Source organism: Pseudophryne corroboree, chromosome 9 (genome assembly GCF_028390025.1).
Source record: "Pseudophryne corroboree isolate aPseCor3 chromosome 9, aPseCor3.hap2, whole genome shotgun sequence".
NCBI classification, from domain to species: Eukaryota; Metazoa; Chordata; class Amphibia; order Anura; family Myobatrachidae; genus Pseudophryne; species Pseudophryne corroboree.
The window spans coordinates 222,104,784-222,124,907 of record NC_086452.1 but is presented as its reverse complement, the minus strand read 5'-3'; the positions used below and the strand labels follow the sequence as shown (position 1 = coordinate 222,124,907).

The following is a 20,124-nucleotide window of genomic DNA, read 5'->3' as shown; positions in this document are numbered from 1 at the left end:
TGGCTGGTGCCCCCTAGCGCCACCATTAGTTCCACCTATGACCATGCACCCCTTTTACCAGCACCATCACCCCTCACCCATAGCAGTCCTTATTTTGGTGTTCCTACCCCCTATATTTTAAATAGGAACAGTGTGCACTTTTGGCGCACAGCCCAAAAAGGGCCATGTTTTTTCTGGCAAGGGGCATGGCCACACAATAGTACCCCCAATTCAAATTACTCCTTACAGTAGTGCAACTTTATTCATATTTTAGCATGCGATAGTGTCACATATTCATGTTATATGATATCACACAGTAGTACAACTTTATCTTATAAATGTTATTCTTCACAGTAGTGCCCCTTATTCACATTACACCACACCATATTACTCTTTATTCACATTATGCTACACAATAGTGCCCTTTCTATATGTAACACCACACAGTAGAGCACCTTATACACATAGTGCCACACATTAGTAATGCCTTTATACACATAATACCACACAGTAATGCCTCTAACACATATGAAACACATTATAAGTGTCCTTATAAACATAATGCACCTTACACATTATGCAACCTTAAGTAATGCCCTTATACAAATAATGTCCCTAACACATATGCCGCACATTATTAATGCCATTATACACATTATAACACACATAGTGCCTATTACACATATGTCGCACATTATTAGTGCACTTATATACATAATGACACACATAGTGCCCCTTACACATATGCCGCACATTATTAGTGCACTTATATACATAATGACACACATAGTGCCCCTTACACATATGCCGCACATTATTAATGCCATTATACACATTATAACACACATAGTGCCTCTTACACATATGTCGCACATTATTAGTGCACTTATATACATAATGACACACATAGTGCCCCTTACACATATGCCGCACATTAATGCATTTATACACGACACACATAATGCCCCTTACACATATGCCGAACACTATTGCACAACCAACCCACCCGCACACAGCACTCACACGGCCACTAACACTGTGACTTCTGCCTCTGCTTGGTTACAGATGTGTCTTCATACATCTTGCCTCAATGCGCCATGCAGCCAGAGCCGGCCCTAACCAATATGATGCCCTAGGCAAAATTTTAGATGGTGCCCCTTAGCACCACCACTGGTGCCCCCTAGCACCATCGCTGGTTCCGCCTCTGACCTTGCACCTCCCAGAACCACCACCCCTCATCCATAGCAGTCCTTATTTTGGTGTTTGTACCCCCTATATTTTAAATAGGAACAGTTCGCACATTTGGCACACAGCCCAAAAAGGGGTGTGTTTTTACTGGCAAGGGGCATGGCCACACAATAGTAACCCCAATTCCAATTACGCCACACATTACTGCAACTTTATTCACATTTGATCATGCGATAGTGTCCATAATTCATATTACATCGCACAGTAGTATCACTTTACCTTATAAACGTTACATTAGAGCCCCTTATTCACATTACATCACACTGAATTGCTCCTTATTCACATTCACATTACACCACACCCTATTGCTCCTTATTCACATTAGAGGACACAGTAGTGCCCTTTCTATACGCAATGCCACATAGTAGAGCACCTTATACACATAATGCCACACAGTTATGCCCCTTACACATATGAGACACATTATTAATGTCCTTATAAACATGATGCGCCTTACACATTATGACAATCTTTATTAATGCCCTTTTACACATAATGTCCCTTACACATATGCTGCACATTATTAATGCCCTTATACACATAATGACACACATAGTGCCCCCTACACATTTGCTGCACATTATTAGTCCCCTATACACATAATGACACCGTACCCCTTACACATATGTTGCACATTATTAATGCATTTTTACATGACACACATAATGCTCCTTACACATATTCTGAACACTACTGCACAACCAACCCACTCACATGCACACAGCACTCACACTGCCACTAACACTGTGACCTCTTCCTCTGCTTGGATACAGATGTGTCCTCATAAATCTTGCCTCAATGCTAACGTCGGGCACATTATTTTAATGAAAATGCATCTTATTTGCATTGCTATGTGGCTAGGATGCACAAGCAGATTCTGCTGAATAAAATGATATGCAGCATGCCTATATACTGTGTGCGACTGTGGCTGTATCTGCATATGAAATGCTACACACAGAATATAGGCATGCCGCATATCATTTTAATCAGCAGAAGCTGCTGATGCCCCTAGGCATATCAAATGCCCTAGGCTGCATGCAGCAGGAGATGCCGGGCCAGAGTCAGCTGGCTGATCTGCTAACATCGGGCACCTTTTTTGCTGAAAATGCATTTTATTTGCGTGGCTAGGATGCACAAGCAGCTTCTGCTGATTAAAATTATATGCAGCATGCCCATATACTGTGTTGCGACTGTGGCTGTATCTGCATATGAAATTCTACACACAGAATATAGGAATGCCACATATCATTTTAATCAGCAAAAGCTTCTGGTGCCCCTAGGCATACCAAATACCCTAGACATTTGCCTAGTTTGCCTATGCCTGGCTCTGTCTGGGACCTTGGTTTCCAAATGAGATGCAAAATTTGCTCTCATCAAAAAAGAGGACTTAGGACCACTGAGCAACAGACTAGTTCTTTTTTTTTGGCAGGAAAAGGCCATTCAAAAGTGTCGGGGAGCTTTACAAGGAGTGGACTGAGGCTAGAGTTAGTGCATCACGAGCCACCACGCACAGACGGATTCTGGACATGGGTTTCAAATGTCATATTTCTCTTGTCAAGTCGCTCCTCTTACCTGGGCTAAAGAAAAAAGAGACTCTATGGGGCACTGCCAAGAGAAAGATGCGAGACACGAGGCTGAACAATTCAGAAAAGCTGAAGGCCACTATTGAAGCATCCTGGTCAGGGCCGGGGCAAGACAGTAATCCCCCCCCCCCCCGCCCCACACACACACGCACACAAAAAAACAAAGAAACAAACCCTGTCAGACTAAAATAGGCAGATTATCAAACATTTTGAAAAAAGGGGGATACTATTGGACAATATTCTACTATGTGCCCCAAATGCCTTAATGCTCTAAATGTCACATGCCCCCCAGCAGCGTGTTCCACTACATGCCCCCCTGTGTGTCCCCACACACTGAACTATATCAATGCACTATATCATAACACTTCATCACTGCACTACATTCAGCCCTGCAAGTAAGTGGGTACGGGCGGGTACGGCGTACCCTTAAGAATTTTGCAGCGGGTACGCCGTACCCACTCCGCCGGGCCGCGCTGCTCACTGGACTGTGATGTGTTCCCCAGGTCCCACTGCTGCCGCTGTACGCCTCCGCATCGGCCCCTCCCCTTCTCAGCCTGCTGGGAGCGTGATCATGACGTCATCACTCTCCTGGGGCTGAGGGCTGGCTGGGCGCGGCGGGTCTGAGGAGGCTTGAGAAGCGGCGCCAGCGCGAGTAGCAGAGACACACTCAGGGGGAGCCATTACCGTTAGGCGCAGCACAGTTTGTAGTTGAGCTGGGAGCTGGAGTGCTAGCAGCCTAACTGCCTGAGTGAGGTACACTCAGTGTAAATTTATAAACAGTCTATGTGTGTGCATATATAAATATATATATATGTATATATATATATATATATATATATATATATACATATACACACACACACACACTGCCCCAGGCTGCTGACACTGTTTTAATAGTATATATACTAGACTAGTACAGACAGTGTTCTGTCTGTACTAGTTTAGTATATAAATATATGTATATATACTATAAAACAGTGTCAGCGGCCTGGGGCAGTGTGTGTGTGTATATATATATATATATATATGTATATATATGTATATATATATATGTGTGTGTGTGTGTGTGTGTGTGTGTGTATATATATGTGGGGCAGTGTATATTTTATATATATATATATATATATATATATACACACATACACTTATTAGGATAGTTATATTTGGTGCTGCTGTACAGTGGACATGGTGATTTTAAGTACAGCTGCAGCACTAAATATAACTATCCTAATATGTGTGTACGTGTATACATAATGCGTGTGTATATATATATATATATATATATATATATATAAAAGCACTTTATGCACCGTGATTAAAAGTTGCACTACAGAGCAAGTCACAGTTCTCAACACTTTGCCTCCAAAGTGCAAAGAAAAGGGGCTGTGTTGTGTGACTATGCCCCCAGTGTCATGTAGCCACTCCCCCTAGCATGTGGCCACGCCCCCACATGACACGTGACCATGCCCTTTTTTTTGCGCGCGCGCATCTCAGTACCCGTAAGAGAATTTTTCTACTTGCACCACTGACTACATTCCCCTATCCACTGCACTACATCACTATACGTACTGCATCCCCTACATGCTGAACTACAACACTACACTACATGCCCCTATACACTAGTGATGAGCGGGTTCGGTTTCTCGGAAACCGAACCCCCCCGAACTTCACGCTTTTTACACGGGTCCGAGGCAGACTCGGATCTTCCCGCCTTGCTCGGTTAACCCGAGCGCGCCCGAACGTCATCATCCCGCTGTCTGATTCTCGCGAGGCTCGGATTCTATATAAGGAGCCGCGCGTCGCCGCCATTTTCACACGTGCATTGAGATTGATAGGGAGAGGACGTTGCTGGCGTCCTCTCCGTTTAGAGTAGACTAGAGAGTAGTAGAGACACTTGATTTACTAATTTTGGGGAGCATATTAGGAGTACTACTTGCTGATAGTGTGACCAGTGACCACCAGTTTAATTAATCCGTTCTCTGCCTGAAAAAAAACGATACACAGTGTGACACAGTCACATACCATATCTGTGCTCAGCCTCAGTGTGCTGCATCATCTATGTAATACTGTATATCTGACTGTGCTGAGTGCTCACTGCTCACACAGCTTAATTGTGGGGGAGACTGGGGAGCAGTTATAGCAGGAGTACATATTTTAACAGTGCACACTTTTGCTGCCAGAGTGCCACTGCCAGTGTGACTGACCAGTGACCACTGACCACCAGTATATTGTGATTGTCTGCCTGAAAAAGTTAAACACTCGTCGTATGGTGTTTTTATTCTATAAACGTATTCTGCTGACAGTGTCCAGCAGGTCCGTCATTATATAATATATACCTGTCCGGCTGCAGTAGTGATATATATATATTTTTTATATCATTATCATCCAGTCTATATTAGCACTGCAGCAGACGCAGTACGGTAGTCCACGGCTGTAGCTACCTCTGTGTCTGCAGTCGCTCGTCCATCCATAATTGTATACCACCTACCCGGGGTGTTTTTTTTTTTCTATCTTCTTGATACTAGTAGCTTACTTCAGGAGTCTGCAGTGCTGAGCTGACAGTGTCCAGCAGGTCCGTCATTATATAATATATACCTGTCCGGCTGCAGTAGTGATATATATATATATTTTTTATATCATTATCATCCAGTCTATATTAGCAGCAGACGCAGTACAGTAGTCCACGGCTGTAGCTACCTCTGTGTCGGCAGTCGCTCGTCCATCCATAATTGTATACCACCTACCCGTGGTGTTTTTTTTTTCTTTCTATCTTCTTGATACTAGTAGCTTACTTTAGGAGTCTGCAGTGCTGAGCTGACAGTGTCCAGCAGGTCCGTCATTATATAATATATACCTGTCCGGCTGCAGTAGTGATATATATATATATTTTTATATCATTATCATCCAGTCTATATTAGCAGCAGACGCAGTACGGTAGTCCACGGCTGTAGCTACCTCTGTGTCGGCAGTCGCTCGTCCATCCATAATTGTATACCACCTACCCGTGGTGTTTTTTTTCTTTCTATCTTCTTGATACTAGTAGCTTACTTTAGGAGTCTGCAGTGCTGAGCTGACAGTGTCCAGCAGGTCCGTCATTATATAATATATACCTGTCCGGCTGCAGTAGTGATATATATATATATATTTTTTATATCATTATCATCCAGTCTATATTAGCAGCAGACGCAGTACGGTAGTCCACGGCTGTAGCTACCTCTGTGTCGGCAGTCGCTCGTCCATCCATAAGTATACTAGTATCCATCCATCTCCATTGTTTACCTGAGGTGCCTTTTAGTTGTGCCTATTAAAATATGGAGAACAAAAATGTTGAGGTTCCAAAAATAGGGAAAGATCAAGATCGACTTCCACCTCGTGCTGAAGCTGCTGCCACTAGTCATGGCCGAGACTATGAAATGCCAGCAACGTCGTCTGCCAAGGCCGATGCCCAATGTCATAGTACAGAGCATGTAAAATCCAAAACACCAAATATCAGTAAAAAAAGGACTCAAAAATCTAAAATAAAATTGTCAGAGGAGAAGCGTAAACTTGCCAATATGCCATTTACCACACGGAGTGGCAAGGAACGGCTGAGGCCCTGGCCTATGTTCATGGCTAGTGGTTCAGCTTCACATGAGGATGGAAGCACTCAGCCTCTCGCTAGAAAAATGAAAAGACTCAAGCTGGCAAAAGCACAGCAAAGAACTGTGCGTTCTTCGAAATCACAAATCCACAAGGAGAGTCCAATTGTGTCGTTTGCGATGCCTGACCTTCCCAACACTGGACGTGAAGAGCATGCGCCTTCCACCATTTGCACGCCCCCTGCAAGTGCTGGAAGGAGCACCCGCAGTCCAGTTCCTGATAGTCAGATTGAAGATGTCAGTGTTGAAGTACACCAGGATGAGGAGGATATGGGTGTTGCTGGCGCTGGGGAGGAAATTGACCAGGAGGATTCTGATGGTGAGGTGGTTTGTTTAAGTCAGGCACCCGGGGAGACACCTGTTGTCCGTGGGAGGAATAGGGCCATTGACATGCCTGGTGAAAATACCAAAAAAATCAGCTCTTCGGTGTGGAAGTATTTCAACAGAAATGCGGACAACATTTGTCAAGCCGTGTGTTGCCTTTGTCAAGCTGTAATAAGTAGGGGTAAGGACGTTAACCACCTCGGAACATCCTCCCTTATACGTCACCTGCAGCGCATTCATCATAAGTCAGTGACAAGTTCAAAAACTTTGGGCGACAGCGGAAGCAGTCCACTGACCAGTAAATCCCTTCCTCTTGTAACCAAGCTCACGCAAACCACCCCACCAACTCCCTCAGTGTCAATTTCCTCCTTCCCCAGGAATGCCAATAGTCCTGCAGGCCATGTCACTGGCAATTCTGACGAGTCCTCTCCTGCCTGGGATTCCTCCGATGCATCCTTGCGTGTAACGCCTACTGCTGCTGGCGCTGCTGTTGTTGCTGCTGGGAGTCGATGGTCATCCCAGAGGGGAAGTCGTACTCGTAAGACCACTTTTACTACTTCCACCAAGCAATTGACTGTCCAACAGTCCTTTGCGAGGAAGATGAAATATCACAGCAGTCATCCTGCTGCAAAGCGGATAACTGAGGCCTTGGCATCCTGGGCGGTGAGAAACGTGGTTCCGGTACCCATAATTACTGCAGAGCCAACTAGAGACTTGTTGGAGGTACTGTGTCCCCGGTACCAAATACCATCTAGGTTCCATTTCTCTAGGCAGGCGATTCCGAAAATGTACACAGACCTCAGAAAAAGACTCACCAGTGTCCTAAAAAATGCAGTTGTACCCAATGTCCACTTAACCACGGACATGTGGACAAGTGGAGCAGGGCAGGCTCAGGACTATATGACTGTGACAGCCCACTGGGTAGATGTATGGACTCCCGCCGCAAGAACAGCAGCGGCGGCACCAGTAGCAGCATCTCGCAAACGCCAACTCTTTCCTAGGCAGGCTACGCTTTGTATCACCGCTTTCCAGAATACGCACACAGCTAAAAACCTCTTATGGCAACTGAGGAAGATCATCGCAGAATGGCTTACCCCAATTGGACTCTCCTGTGGATTTGTGGCATCGGACAACGCCAGCAATATTGTGTGTGCCTTAAATGTGGGCAAATTCCAGCACGTCCCATGTTTTGCACATACCTTGAATTTGGTGGTGCAGAATTATTTAAAAAACGAGAGGGGCGTGCAAGAGATGCTGTCGGTGGCCAGAAGAATTGCGGGACACTTTCGGCGTACAGGCACCACGTACAGAAGACTGGAGCACCACCAAAAACGCCTGAACCTGCCCTGCCATCATCTGAAGCAAGAAGTGGTAACGAGGTGGAATTCAACCCTCTATATGCTTCAGAGGTTGGAGGAGCAGCAAAAGGCCATTCAAGCCTATACAACTGAGCACGATATAGGAGGTGGAATGCACCTGTCTCAAGAGCAGTGGAGAATGATTTCAACGTTGTGCAAGGTTCTGCAACCTTTTGAACTTGCCACACGTGAAGTCAGTTCAGGCACTGCCAGCCTGAGTCAGGTCATTCCCCTCATCAGGCTTTTGCAGAAGAAGCTGGAGACATTGAAGGAGGAGCTAACACAGAGCGATTCCGCTAGGCATGTGGGACTTGTGGATGGAGCCCTTAATTCGCTTAACAAGGATTCACGGGTGGTCAATCTGTTGAAATCAGAGCACTACATTTTGGCCACCGTGCTCGATCCTAGATTTAAAACCTACCTTGGATCTCTCTTTCCGGCAGACACAAGTCTGCTGGGGTTCAAAGAACTGCTGGTGACAAAATTGTCAAGTCAAGCGGAACGCGACCTGTCAACATCTCCTCCTTCACATTCTCCCGCAACTGGGGGTGCGAGGAAAAGGCTCAGAATTCCGAGCCCACCCGCTGGCGGTGATGCAGGGCAGTCTGGAGCGACTGCTGATGCTGACATCTGGTCCGGACTGAAGGACCTGACAACGATTACGGACATGTCGTCTACTGTCACTGCATATGATTCTCTCCCCATTGAAAGAATGGTGGAGGATTATATGAGTGACCGCATCCAAGTAGGCACGTCAGACAGTCCGTACTTATACTGGCAGGAAAAAGAGGCAATTTGGAGGCCCTTGCACAAACTGGCTTTATTCTACCTAAGTTGCCCTCCCACAAGTGTGTACTCCGAAAGAGTGTTTAGAGCCGCCGCTCACCTTGTCAGCAATCGGCGTACGGGGTTACATCCAGAAAATGTGGAGATGATGATGTTCATTAAAATGAATTATAATCAATTTCTCCGTGGAGACATTGACCAGCAGCAATTGCCTCCACAAAGTACACAGGGAGCTGAGATGGTGGATTCCAGTGGGGACGAATTGATAATCTGTGAGGAGGGGGATGTACACGGTGATATATCGGAGGATGATGATGAGGTGGACATCTTGCCTCTGTAGAGCCAGTTTGTGCAAGGAGAGATTAATTGCTTCTTTTTTGGTGGGGGTCCAAACCAACCCGTCATTTCAGTCACAGTCGTGTGGCAGACCCTGTCACTGAAATGATGGGTTGGTTAAAGTGTGCATGTCCTGTTTATACAACATAAGGGTGGGTGGGAGGGCCCAAGGACAATTCCATCTTGCACCTCTTTTTTCTTTCATTTTTCTTTGCGTCATGTGCTGTTTGGGGGGTGTTTTTTGGAAGGGCCATCCTGCGTGACACTGCAGTGCCACTCCTAGATGGGCCAGGTGTTTGTGTCGGCCACTAGGGTCGCTTAGCTTACTCACACAGCTACCTCATTGCGCCTCTTTTTTTCTTTGCGTCATGTGCTGTTTGGGGAGTGTTTTTTGGAAGGGCCATCCTGCGTGACACTGCAGTGCCACTCCTAGATGGGCCAGGTGTTTGTGTCGGCCACTAGGGTCGCTTAGCTTACTCACACAGCTACCTCATTGCGCCTCTTTTTTTCTTTGCGTCATGTGCTGTTTGGGGAGTGTTTTTTGGAAGGGCCATCCTGCGTGACACTGCAGTGCCACTCCTAGATGGGCCAGGTGTTTGTGTCGGCCACTAGGGTCGCTTAGCTTACTCACACAGCTACCTCATTGCGCCTCTTTTTTTCTTTGCGTCATGTGCTGTTTGGGGAGTGTTTTTTGGAAGGGCCATCCTGCGTGACACTGCAGTGCCACTCCTAGATGGGCCAGGTGTTTGTGTCGGCCACTAGGGTCGCTTAGCTTACTCACACAGCTACCTCATTGCGCCTCTTTTTTTCTTTGCGTCATGTGCTGTTTGGGGGGTGTTTTTTGGAAGGGCCATCCTGCGTGACACTGCAGTGCCACTCCTAGATGGGCCAGGTGTTTGTGTCGGCCACTTGGGTCGCTTAGCTTAGCCATCCAGCGACCTCGGTGCAAATTTTAGGACTAAAAATAATATTGTGAGGTGTGAGGTGTTCAGAATAGACTGAAAATGAGTGGAAATTATGGTTATTGAGGTTAATAATACTTTGGGATCAAAATGACCCCCAAATTCTATGATTTAAGCTGTTTTTTAGGGTTTTTTGAAAAAAACACCCGAATCTAAAACACACCCGAATCCGACAAAAAAAATTCGGTGAGGTTTTGCCAAAACGCGTTCGAACCCAAAACACGGCCGCGGAACCGAACCCAAAACCAAAACACTAAACCCGAAAAATTTCCGGTGCTCATCACTACTATACACACAACACTACATACCCTATATGGTACACTACATCACTAAACTACATGCCCATATACACTGCACTACATACCCTATATATTACACTACATCATTACACTACATCCCCTTATATGTTACACCACATCAGTGCACTACATGCCCCTATATACTGCAACACATTACTACACTACATACCCTATATGGTACACTACATCACTACCCTACATCCACTATAAGCTACACCAAATCCCCCCATCTGGGAGGCAAAGCGGGGGTTGATACTGCTAACTGGGAGCACAGCGCAGATAATAAAGTCTGTCTTTAAACTCACCACAAAGCTGCTGTAGTGATACTTGGTGAGAGTTGGAGGTTGTCCAGGCTCTTAGTTTCCACTGTCAAGTGGATAGCTAGCAAAGTGAGCCTTTGATTTCTGTAACATCGGTGACTGCACCTGTTAACAAGCAAAAGCTTAGGGCATCGTGTCCTCTCAATGGTGTGTAGCTGGCAACTGGTTATCGGTTGGTGCTGGTCAGGCAGCCGGGATCATAGCCTGCTGAAAAACACAGCAACAACTCGCTTCTATAGCTTGCATGGTGCACCGCACGCTAGTCACAGCACTGCATGGCAAAGAAGAGAGTTTAAGATGTAGCTGGCATAGGAGAGGTACTGGAGCTCAGCCGCACAGTGTCGGAGCTAGCTGCAGGCAGACAGGGGGGTCAGAGGGACTTACCCCGGGAGCAGGGCTTAAAGTGGTCCTGGAGAGGTGGAGGAACTCATATACCCCGCCATCTACCCCCACCCCCCTCACATTAAACAAAGTAAGGGTCAGTGCTAGTGTTTTCTGTACGCCCCTGCAAACTATAAATTAGTGCCTACTTCCCATACTTTATAAAGGGAATTGATCTCAAAAAGAAGCAGCATGGTCACATAATAGCACCCCTAATTCAAATTGCACCACACAGTAGCACAATCTTATTCTCATTACACTGCATGTAGTGCCCCTGATTCATAGTATACCATATAGTAATTCCCCTTATTCTGGTCACGTCACTCAGTAATGCCCTTTATTTACATTGTGTTACACAATGGTACCCTTTATACATGTTATGCCACACAGTAGTGCCCCTTATATACAATGCACGCAGTAGTGCCCCTTATACATAATTCTTACAGTAGTAGTGCCCCTTACACATAATGCCCACAGTTGTAGTGCCCCTTACACATAATTACCACAGTAGTGCCACTTATACACAAAATTCCCACAGAAGTGCCACTTCTACACAAAATACCCACAGTAGTAGTGCCACTTATGTGCAGGATTCCCACAGTAGTAGTGCCCCTTACACATAATGCCCACAATAGTAGTGCCCCATACATATGAACACAGTAGTGCCGCTTATATACTTAATGCCCACAGTAGTGCCCCTTATACACATCTCTGCCTCTTACTCAAGCAGCTCACCACCTGTGTCCCTCCAGTAGCTTCATTCGCTGTATCCCCCCAGCAGCTTCCCCACCTCTCTTGTCCCTCCAGCCCCTTCTCATCTTGTCTTCAAGATGCACAGAGCTTGCATTAGCAGTGACAGCATGACATCACACACACCGTGCCGGAAAAGGAAGTCACTGGGACCTGAGGAGGTGACAAATGCTGTCCAATAGACACAGCATGTGTGAGTACCAGGAGGGGTGGGCTGTAGATGGAGGAGGACCAGGACCTAAGAAAAGGGGAGGTGGCTACAGCTCATCAGTAACACTAGCGCCGCCTGCATCATTGATTGACATAGGGGAAGGGGTAGGCTTTTCTGTTGGAATTACTGTGCAGAGCAATGGAGGAGGTGGAACTAGATCCCCCTACCATTACACCTTGTACTCCCCCCCACACACACACACTTTAACCCCTGCCCGGGCGCAATCTGCTGTCTCACTGGACCATCACAGCACTGCAAGCAAAAGAAAAAAAAACCTGCCCCTCTGTAACTCCTTGGCACCCCCTTAAATCCTGCACCATGGGCGCATGCCCCTTTAGCCCCCCCCCCCCCCCCATTCCCCCCTGTCCTGGTCTTCCATAACACCTCAGCAGTGCCACAGACTGATAGAATCCATGCCACGCCACACTGAGGCAGTAATTCATGCAAAAGGGGCCCAAACCAAGTACTGAGTACATATGCATGATTAGACTTTTCAGAGGGCCGACATTTCTGCATTTAAAATCCTTTTTTATTGATTTTATGCAATATTCTAATTTTCTGAGATTTTGTATTTGGGGTTTTCTTAAGCTGCTAGACACAATCATCAAAATTATAACAAATAAAGGCTTGAAATATCTCAATTTGCATGTAATGAGTCTATATAATATATATTAGTTTCACCTTTTAAGTTGAATTACTGAAATAAATGAACTTTTGAACGATATTCTAATTTTCTGAGTTTCACCTGCATAGTTTATGTCTAGGCTGCAGCAGTAAATAGTACATGGGGTCTGGAATAAAAGCAGGAAGGCAGAGGAGCTGAGGTAGTTGTCCCTCCTCCCCCTCTGGCCGGGCTGATCGCATCAGCAGCACTGCTATGTCTGGGGGAGGGGCTGAGAGGAGAGTGGAGAGCTGCTCTGTCTCCCCCTCCGGACGGGCAGTTAGCATCACAGTCAGCAGCAGTCTGGGAGAAGAAGGCGATTGAGAGGAAAGGGAAGGAGATGGAAGAGCGGCCCCTCCTCACCCTTCACACCACCAGTAAGTCTGTGTGTTTGGCAGAGCCGCTTGAGAGGGGGGAGACATAAGAACGGCCCCTCCTCCCTCTCTGGTCAGGAGCTGAATATGCGCTGCGTTAATGTTTACACTATATGGATTTAGGCACTGGCAGCAGGTGCAGCATTGGCGGCGGCATACAATGAGTAAGTGTGACTCATTGGAATGCCGGCGGCTTTGGGAGCCTTCACTGCGGCGAGGCCAGTGCCAGCTTAAGGTCCACATGGGCCTGGACCTGAAATTTATGAAGGTCCTATTGTGTATTGCCACAGCAGGTGTGACCAGCACTGTGAAGACGTGACATTGGATGTGGGGTATAGTCTACACAGGGGATGTGGTCTGTACCTTGGAGTGTGGCTAGAACCATGGAGGGCATAGCTATTAGCTACCACCTTGACCTAAAGTCAAGGTGGTAGCTATGCATCTCAGTCTCTCTCGCCTCTTGCTTATATGAAGTATGGACCACCTATTATGTTATTGAGCACTAAATAATTGTTTTATTTAAGTACAAAATGAGCAATAAATCATATACACAGACTGCATGTATCAGAGTGGCAGGGCAGAGGACAATTAAGGGTGAGATTGGCCCTGGCTGACAGCTAGGACATCCATAATCTAATTTCTATTTATATCACCTTCCGAATGCAAAACAGAAGTAACAAATATACTGTATGCACATACAGATAGGTACACCATAATCCTTGCCATTAGCTGCAGCAATCATGGATCATTTTACTGCTAGTATTCCCGACAAACCATAGGATTGCATGGTACGTATACTGCAGCAAACAAGTCACGGCAATGATGAGCGCAGACACATTGGTACAACCACCCTACTGGCACCAAAATTCTATTTTCTCCTTCTCTTAAACCAGAGATTTAACTCATGGCACACTGAAGATGCTAAGAAGATCACCACCACCACCTTTTTTAGTAGTGCCCCCAGTGCATACTATGCCATATTGCAGTGCCCACTGATATGTTATGCCATTGCAGTGCCCCTGACACGCATTATTCCACATCATAATGCCCCTTGATACTCATTCTGCCACGTAATCGTGCCCCCGCTACACATTATGCCACAATGTAGTATCCGTGAAACACATTATGCCACATTGTAGTCCCCACAACACACAATACAGTATGTCTTTTCAAAATGCAGAAGTCACTTTATCAGGGGATCTGCAGTATCAGTCCAAGTTAGAACCCTCACTCACACACACAGCTCCTGTGGAACTGCATGTCCCAACAGTTCTGCAGGATATCAGGCAGAATGCCAGCATGTGGCACACATCTCAGCCACTAACAGCAGTGTATGTGTGGAGGGAGATGGTTGAGGATTAAAATTTTAAAGCTTGCCCAGGTACGTGTCCCTGAGGGTACCATAGTCCTCACACTTAAAGGCCATAACAGGATCGAGCCATCACCTTGGTTCTCAAAGCTGCTTTTATACTGCGGTGAGATGGCAGATGCTGCTTCTCTGCAACGGCACAGAGACACAAGCAGAACACCTGAGAATGTTCACCACTGGAAAGCGAGTGAGGAGGGAAAAAAAGCTGCTATTCGTGCTTTGTCAGGAGTCTCTCATTATTATGGGATGACCCTGCTGTCATCTCTGCCCAGGGATCGGCCAGCACTTGTGTCTTGATGGTGGAGCAGAGGAAGCTGCAGAATATCAAAGCAGATCTGAAGCTGGTAGGTGACGGCCGAGCCATGAAGCGACGACTCATCTACGATTGTATGGGGACTGACACAGCCAGAATTTATTGGACCCACACATGTTGAAAAACCAAGTCGCTACCCACCTATACAGTGTAAAACTAAGCAGGAGAGGAGACAGTCAGGAGAGGAGACAGTCAGCCAGTCAGCTGGGTCCTGGCACCTGCACAATGGATCCAGCAGGTGCTGGGACCGACGCATGTGCACCAGTGGCGGCCGAACTGCGCATGCGCAATCCCCTGGCTCCTATGGGCTGCATCAGCTGCAGCCCATAGAAGCCAGCTAGGGCTAACGAGGAAGGGAGTGACTCCCTACAGGAAGCCAGCTCTCTGCATATCGCTGCCTGATCTGGCAGTCCCGGAGGGAGAAAACACCTTCCAATGGGACTGTCTGTAGTGTCCATGACTGACATGTAGGACTTCCAATAGGAAGTCACTGCCAGTCACAGTGAAGCCAGTACAGTCACGGACTGCATCTGGCTCACTGACACTGAGCAGGGTTATGGATTTTACTGTGGGGCTGCAGTAGGTAAAATCTACCACTGGCTGTAAGTGGATAAACCATAGGCTCTACAGTCGTTTTGGTGGCACAATGCACTTTTGTCAAGGGCTTAATACACCAGAATGAACTATTCCTGTCTTATGAAGGACCAATGGGATAACCAGTAGAGGCAGGCCCAGAAACAGGGGGGGGGGGGGGGGGACAACCATATAGGACCCAGAGGGTGAGAGGGGCCTGAGGATCAGGAACAGAAAACACTGGACCACAGTGCCTTTTAATATTTTTTTAAACAGCATACCCAACAATTAACTAAACAAAAACATCCCTCATTAAAAACCTTTAATCATCTGCTCGACGAGTCAGTGGTAAGATTTCAATCAGCCCCTGGGAAGATTCGGAAAAATCTGTCGAGAAAAGAAGCTACGGCTTTGAAAAATCTTGCTCAATATAAAGATATTATCATCAGGCCAGCCGATAAAGGCGGGGCTATCGTAATCCAAGGGATAAGCGATTATCGTAGTGAAATTGAGCGACAACTTGCGGATGTTGATGTTTATCAAAAATTATCAGGTGATCCCACGAAACGGTATCAAGTGGAATTGCGCTCGGTCCTGGATACAGCGGTTAAAGATGGAGTAATTTCTTCAGCATTTCAGAAAATCTTATACAGAGAGTACCCTAAAATTCCTGTCCTGTATACACTGCCCAAGCTGCATAAAAGTGTTGATAGGTCGCAGGGACGGCCTATCATCTCCACTCGGGACTCGCTGTACCAGACTATTGCTCAGCTGTTGGACTATATCCTACAGCCATTACTACTACTTAAAAAATCGTTTCTTAAAGACACGACTAGCTTTATTAAATTATTGAAGGACATTGAAAAGGTACCGGAAGGCACTTTAATGTGCTGCTTAGATGTTTGTAATCTATATACATCAATACCTCACGATGAGGGATTGGCATCAATGAAACACTTTTTACACCAGTTTCTAGCTGCATCTGTGTTTAACCATAGCGTGTTCATGCAATTCCTTGAATTAACATTGGTTAGGAATTATTTTCTTTATGATAGCCAATACTTTCTGCAATTGCGTGGCTGTGCCATGGGGTCAGCGGTGGCCCCGGCATATGCGAACATATTTATGTTCGGTATGGAGGATCGTATGTTCCTGGATAGACCAGAGATCAGTCAAAATATTTTGGCATACACCCGGTACATAGACAATATATATTTATTCTATGGACCAGGGGTGCTGACCAATTTGATCGCTTAATGGTGGAAGTCAACCAGATGGATACGCCGATTAAATACACTCACTCATATAGTAGTGATGTCATGCAGTTTCTAGATGTAAAAGTTATCATCAACAGTGGACAGATTGAAACGGACATCTTTTTTAAAGATATGGACCATAATACGTTCTTGTTGGCAGGTAGTCACCACCCCCTATCTCTGAAACGGGCTCTTCCCCTATCACAGATGATGAGGGTGGCTGGAATCATAAGTGATGAATCTAAGATATCTGAACGTCTAGATGTGTTAATTAACAAGTTTACAATGAGGGGGTATGATCGGAATACATTATTGTTACAGAAAGAACAGGTACTTAAGATTCTGAGATCCCAATTGTTGGAATCGTCTAGGTGAGATGATAAACATGTTATTCCATGGGTGAGTACGTATATGGTGGCTAGCCCCATTATCAATCAGGCCACTAAGGCACTTTGGCCTATAGTGAAATCAGACAAGGAGTTGGTATGCTTTAAGGATAATAGACCAATGGCTGCATTTAAACGAGGCCGTCATTTACGTGACAGACTTGTGATTACTGACATCTCTGGTCGGGGTGTTCCAAGACCCCCTAATGTGTATACCAAGCCGCCTGGCTGCTAAAGCTGTTATAACTGTGTCACGTGTCAATATATGACGCCTTGCAAAAGATTTAAGCTTTGCAGCTCCAATAAAATTTTGATATTCGTCATGTACTTAGGTGTAAGACTACTCATGTAGTATATGTTATCTGTTGTCCCTGTAGCCTGTGCTATGTGGGTCAGACTACACGTAAATTCAGGGACTGGATGGCCCTTCACAGATTCAGTATTGATTTATCGGTATCTGGGAGATCAATTGACCAGCCTGTAGCGCGCCACTTTAAAATGAAAGGTCATCGGTTATCTGACCTGAGGTATTTTGCATAGATCATATACCAGAATCCCTACGTGGAGGAGATCGTGGTAAAGCGTTGCTTTTGGCTGAGTCGCGATGTATCTTCAGGCTTAATACTATGGTGCCCTATGGGCTTAATGAAAAAATTAATTGTTACAGTGTTATGTGATTTTCATAGATAAGCTAGGTTTTGGGTAATCTGTACTATGAGTACAGTTGTGCAATACAGTATAGTGTGTAATCATAGTGTATCTAGATTTTGTGTGTATATACTGTGTGTATGTGGGTGTGGGGCGGGCAGAGTTATCAGTGTAATGTTGGCCCTAAGCAGCAGTAAGAATCATTCAAACTAACAGTGCTGAAGACTCGCAAATGTGTACCAGGAGGCTTGGCTGCTAAATTGGTGACGTCTTCATCCAGCGTCGTTTATGTCACAACGCATTCCTGAGAACTGTCCCAGAAGTGATGCAGGTGCATCATGTGTGTTGCTTACAGCAGATAAACAAAATGGAATGTTCATGACAGTCCACTCATTGAGAAAACATCATAATGTGTGTGTACTGTATATGTGTGTGTGTGTGTGTGTGTGTGTGTGTGTGTGTGTGTGTGTATATATGTATATATATATATATATATATATATATATATATATATATATATTATAAAACACATGCCTACGCTTCCTGAGCAATATGGGTGGCCAAGGTGTCTGATGACACAGTACCAGATGATTTGCACCATTGTGGACCTATCCTGCTGGAAATCGCTGCATTATAAAGCAGCGGTGGAGCCACAATGACACAATCATACCATCTTGCCCCCACGCTGTCCATTTCTGGTGCACCATGCCCCTTGATCCAATGACCTGGCTGCCCCCAGTAGTTACCAGTATTCACTGACCTGTGAATAGGTTCTTCGGAAATGCTTGTAGACTTCAGTTAACTTCCAGTCACTTCCCTCCCGTTGCAGGCAGCTCTGCTTCTCAATTTCATCACCTAGTTGTCCTCTCACTTGTTGAGATATGGGTGTGAATGGGCAGAGCTTCAGGTTGCTGGGGGTGGGGCTTTAAGCACTCATTGTGATGGGCGGAGCTTTGACTTACTAGAGGCGGAGCTTCTAGCCACCAGCGTGGGCAGAGCTTCGGCAGTGCAGGAGGAATGAGTGAGCGTTGTTCTAGTGGCTGGTGGCGGAGCTTTGAACACATGTTGTGATGGGCAGGGCTCTGAGTTGCTAGGGGAGGAGCTTCAAGCAACTAGAGTGGGCAGAGCTTCGGCAGTGCAGGGGTAATTGGTGAGCGTTCTAGTGGCTGGTGGTGGAGCTTTGAGTAGGTGAAACTAATAGGCACAACCTTTCTTGGGTAAATGCTCATGCTTTCAAGCAAGCGGCGCAATGGGTGGAGGGGTGGAGCTTTATATTTTTATTTGAACGTCCAAGGGTATATGGACTGGGGTTCACTTGATAGCCGCTGGTGGTATCAGGATAAAAAAAAATCCTGTCTGCAGGGGATTATATGGGTCTATTTTCATTGTGGGCATGAAGCGGCAGCTCCAACCCCCCCCCCCCCCCCCCCCTTCACCCCACCCCCCATTGTTAAACCGGCCCTGGGTGGGTTCCTGGTGCACTGCACCGGCTCCACCACCGCAAGTTCTGCCACTGTAAAGACAGGTTTATGCTTTTCTGCTACAATGGTAAATAATATAACTTACCAACAATAGTGCAGGTACTCTTCACATCCACCTTGCAGTTGATCCCATTTACAGGTGTCCATTCAAATGTAACACAGGTGTTATCTGCGCTGATGTTGTGTTTGTAACTTCCAGTTTCTGGAAAAAGCAATTCTAAATGAGTACACTAACATATTGAAAAATGCACAGAGTTTAGATTATACCAGAGGTTCTCAAACTCAGGGCCTAATTCAGACCTGATCGCAGCAGCAAATTTGACCGCTAATGGGCAAAACCAAGGGCCTAATTCAGATCTGATCGCTGGGCTGCGTTTTTTGCTGTCCTGCGATCAGATAGTCGCCGCCAGAGGGAGTGTAAATTCGCAGTGCAAGTGTGTGATCGCATGTGTAGCTGAGCAGACAAAATTAACTTTGTGCAGTCTGTGTGCAACCCAGTGTGATACAATCAGGCTGATCGGGGCCGGAGCTGACGTCAGACACCCTCCCTGAAAATGCCTGATCCCGCCTGCGTTTTCCCAAATACTCCCAGTAAACGGTCAGTTACCACCCAGAAACGGCTTCCGACTGCCAGTCACCCTGCGAATGCCCATGCGAATGGATTTTTCGCACCATCCCGTCGCTGACCGGCGATGCCCTTCGTTGCTGTCCGACGTGCCTGCACATTGCGATGCATACACATAAGCAGTTTGGACCTGATCACCCGCTGTGCGAAAACGCACAGCAGCGGTCAGATCTGAATTACTGTACCCCCATGTGCACTGCAGGGGGGCAGATGTAGCATGTGCAGAGAGAGTTAGATTTGGGTGTGGGGTGTTCAAACTGAAA

The 20,124-nt window shown here is 46.1% G+C and overlaps 1 protein-coding gene across 2 annotated transcripts in view; it reads right to left on the bottom strand.

The window, feature by feature from the left end:
* The window catches only part of PTPRC (protein tyrosine phosphatase receptor type C), a 494,588-nt gene that overhangs the window by 256,699 nt on the left and 217,765 nt on the right, over positions 1 to 20,124 (bottom strand). For both annotated transcript variants that reach the window (XM_063940133.1, XM_063940134.1), the window contains exon 9: positions 19,322 to 19,438. In XM_063940133.1, the coding sequence (XP_063796203.1) occupies positions 19,322 to 19,438 (117 nt within the window). The remainder of the gene's footprint in view (positions 1 to 19,321; positions 19,439 to 20,124) is intronic.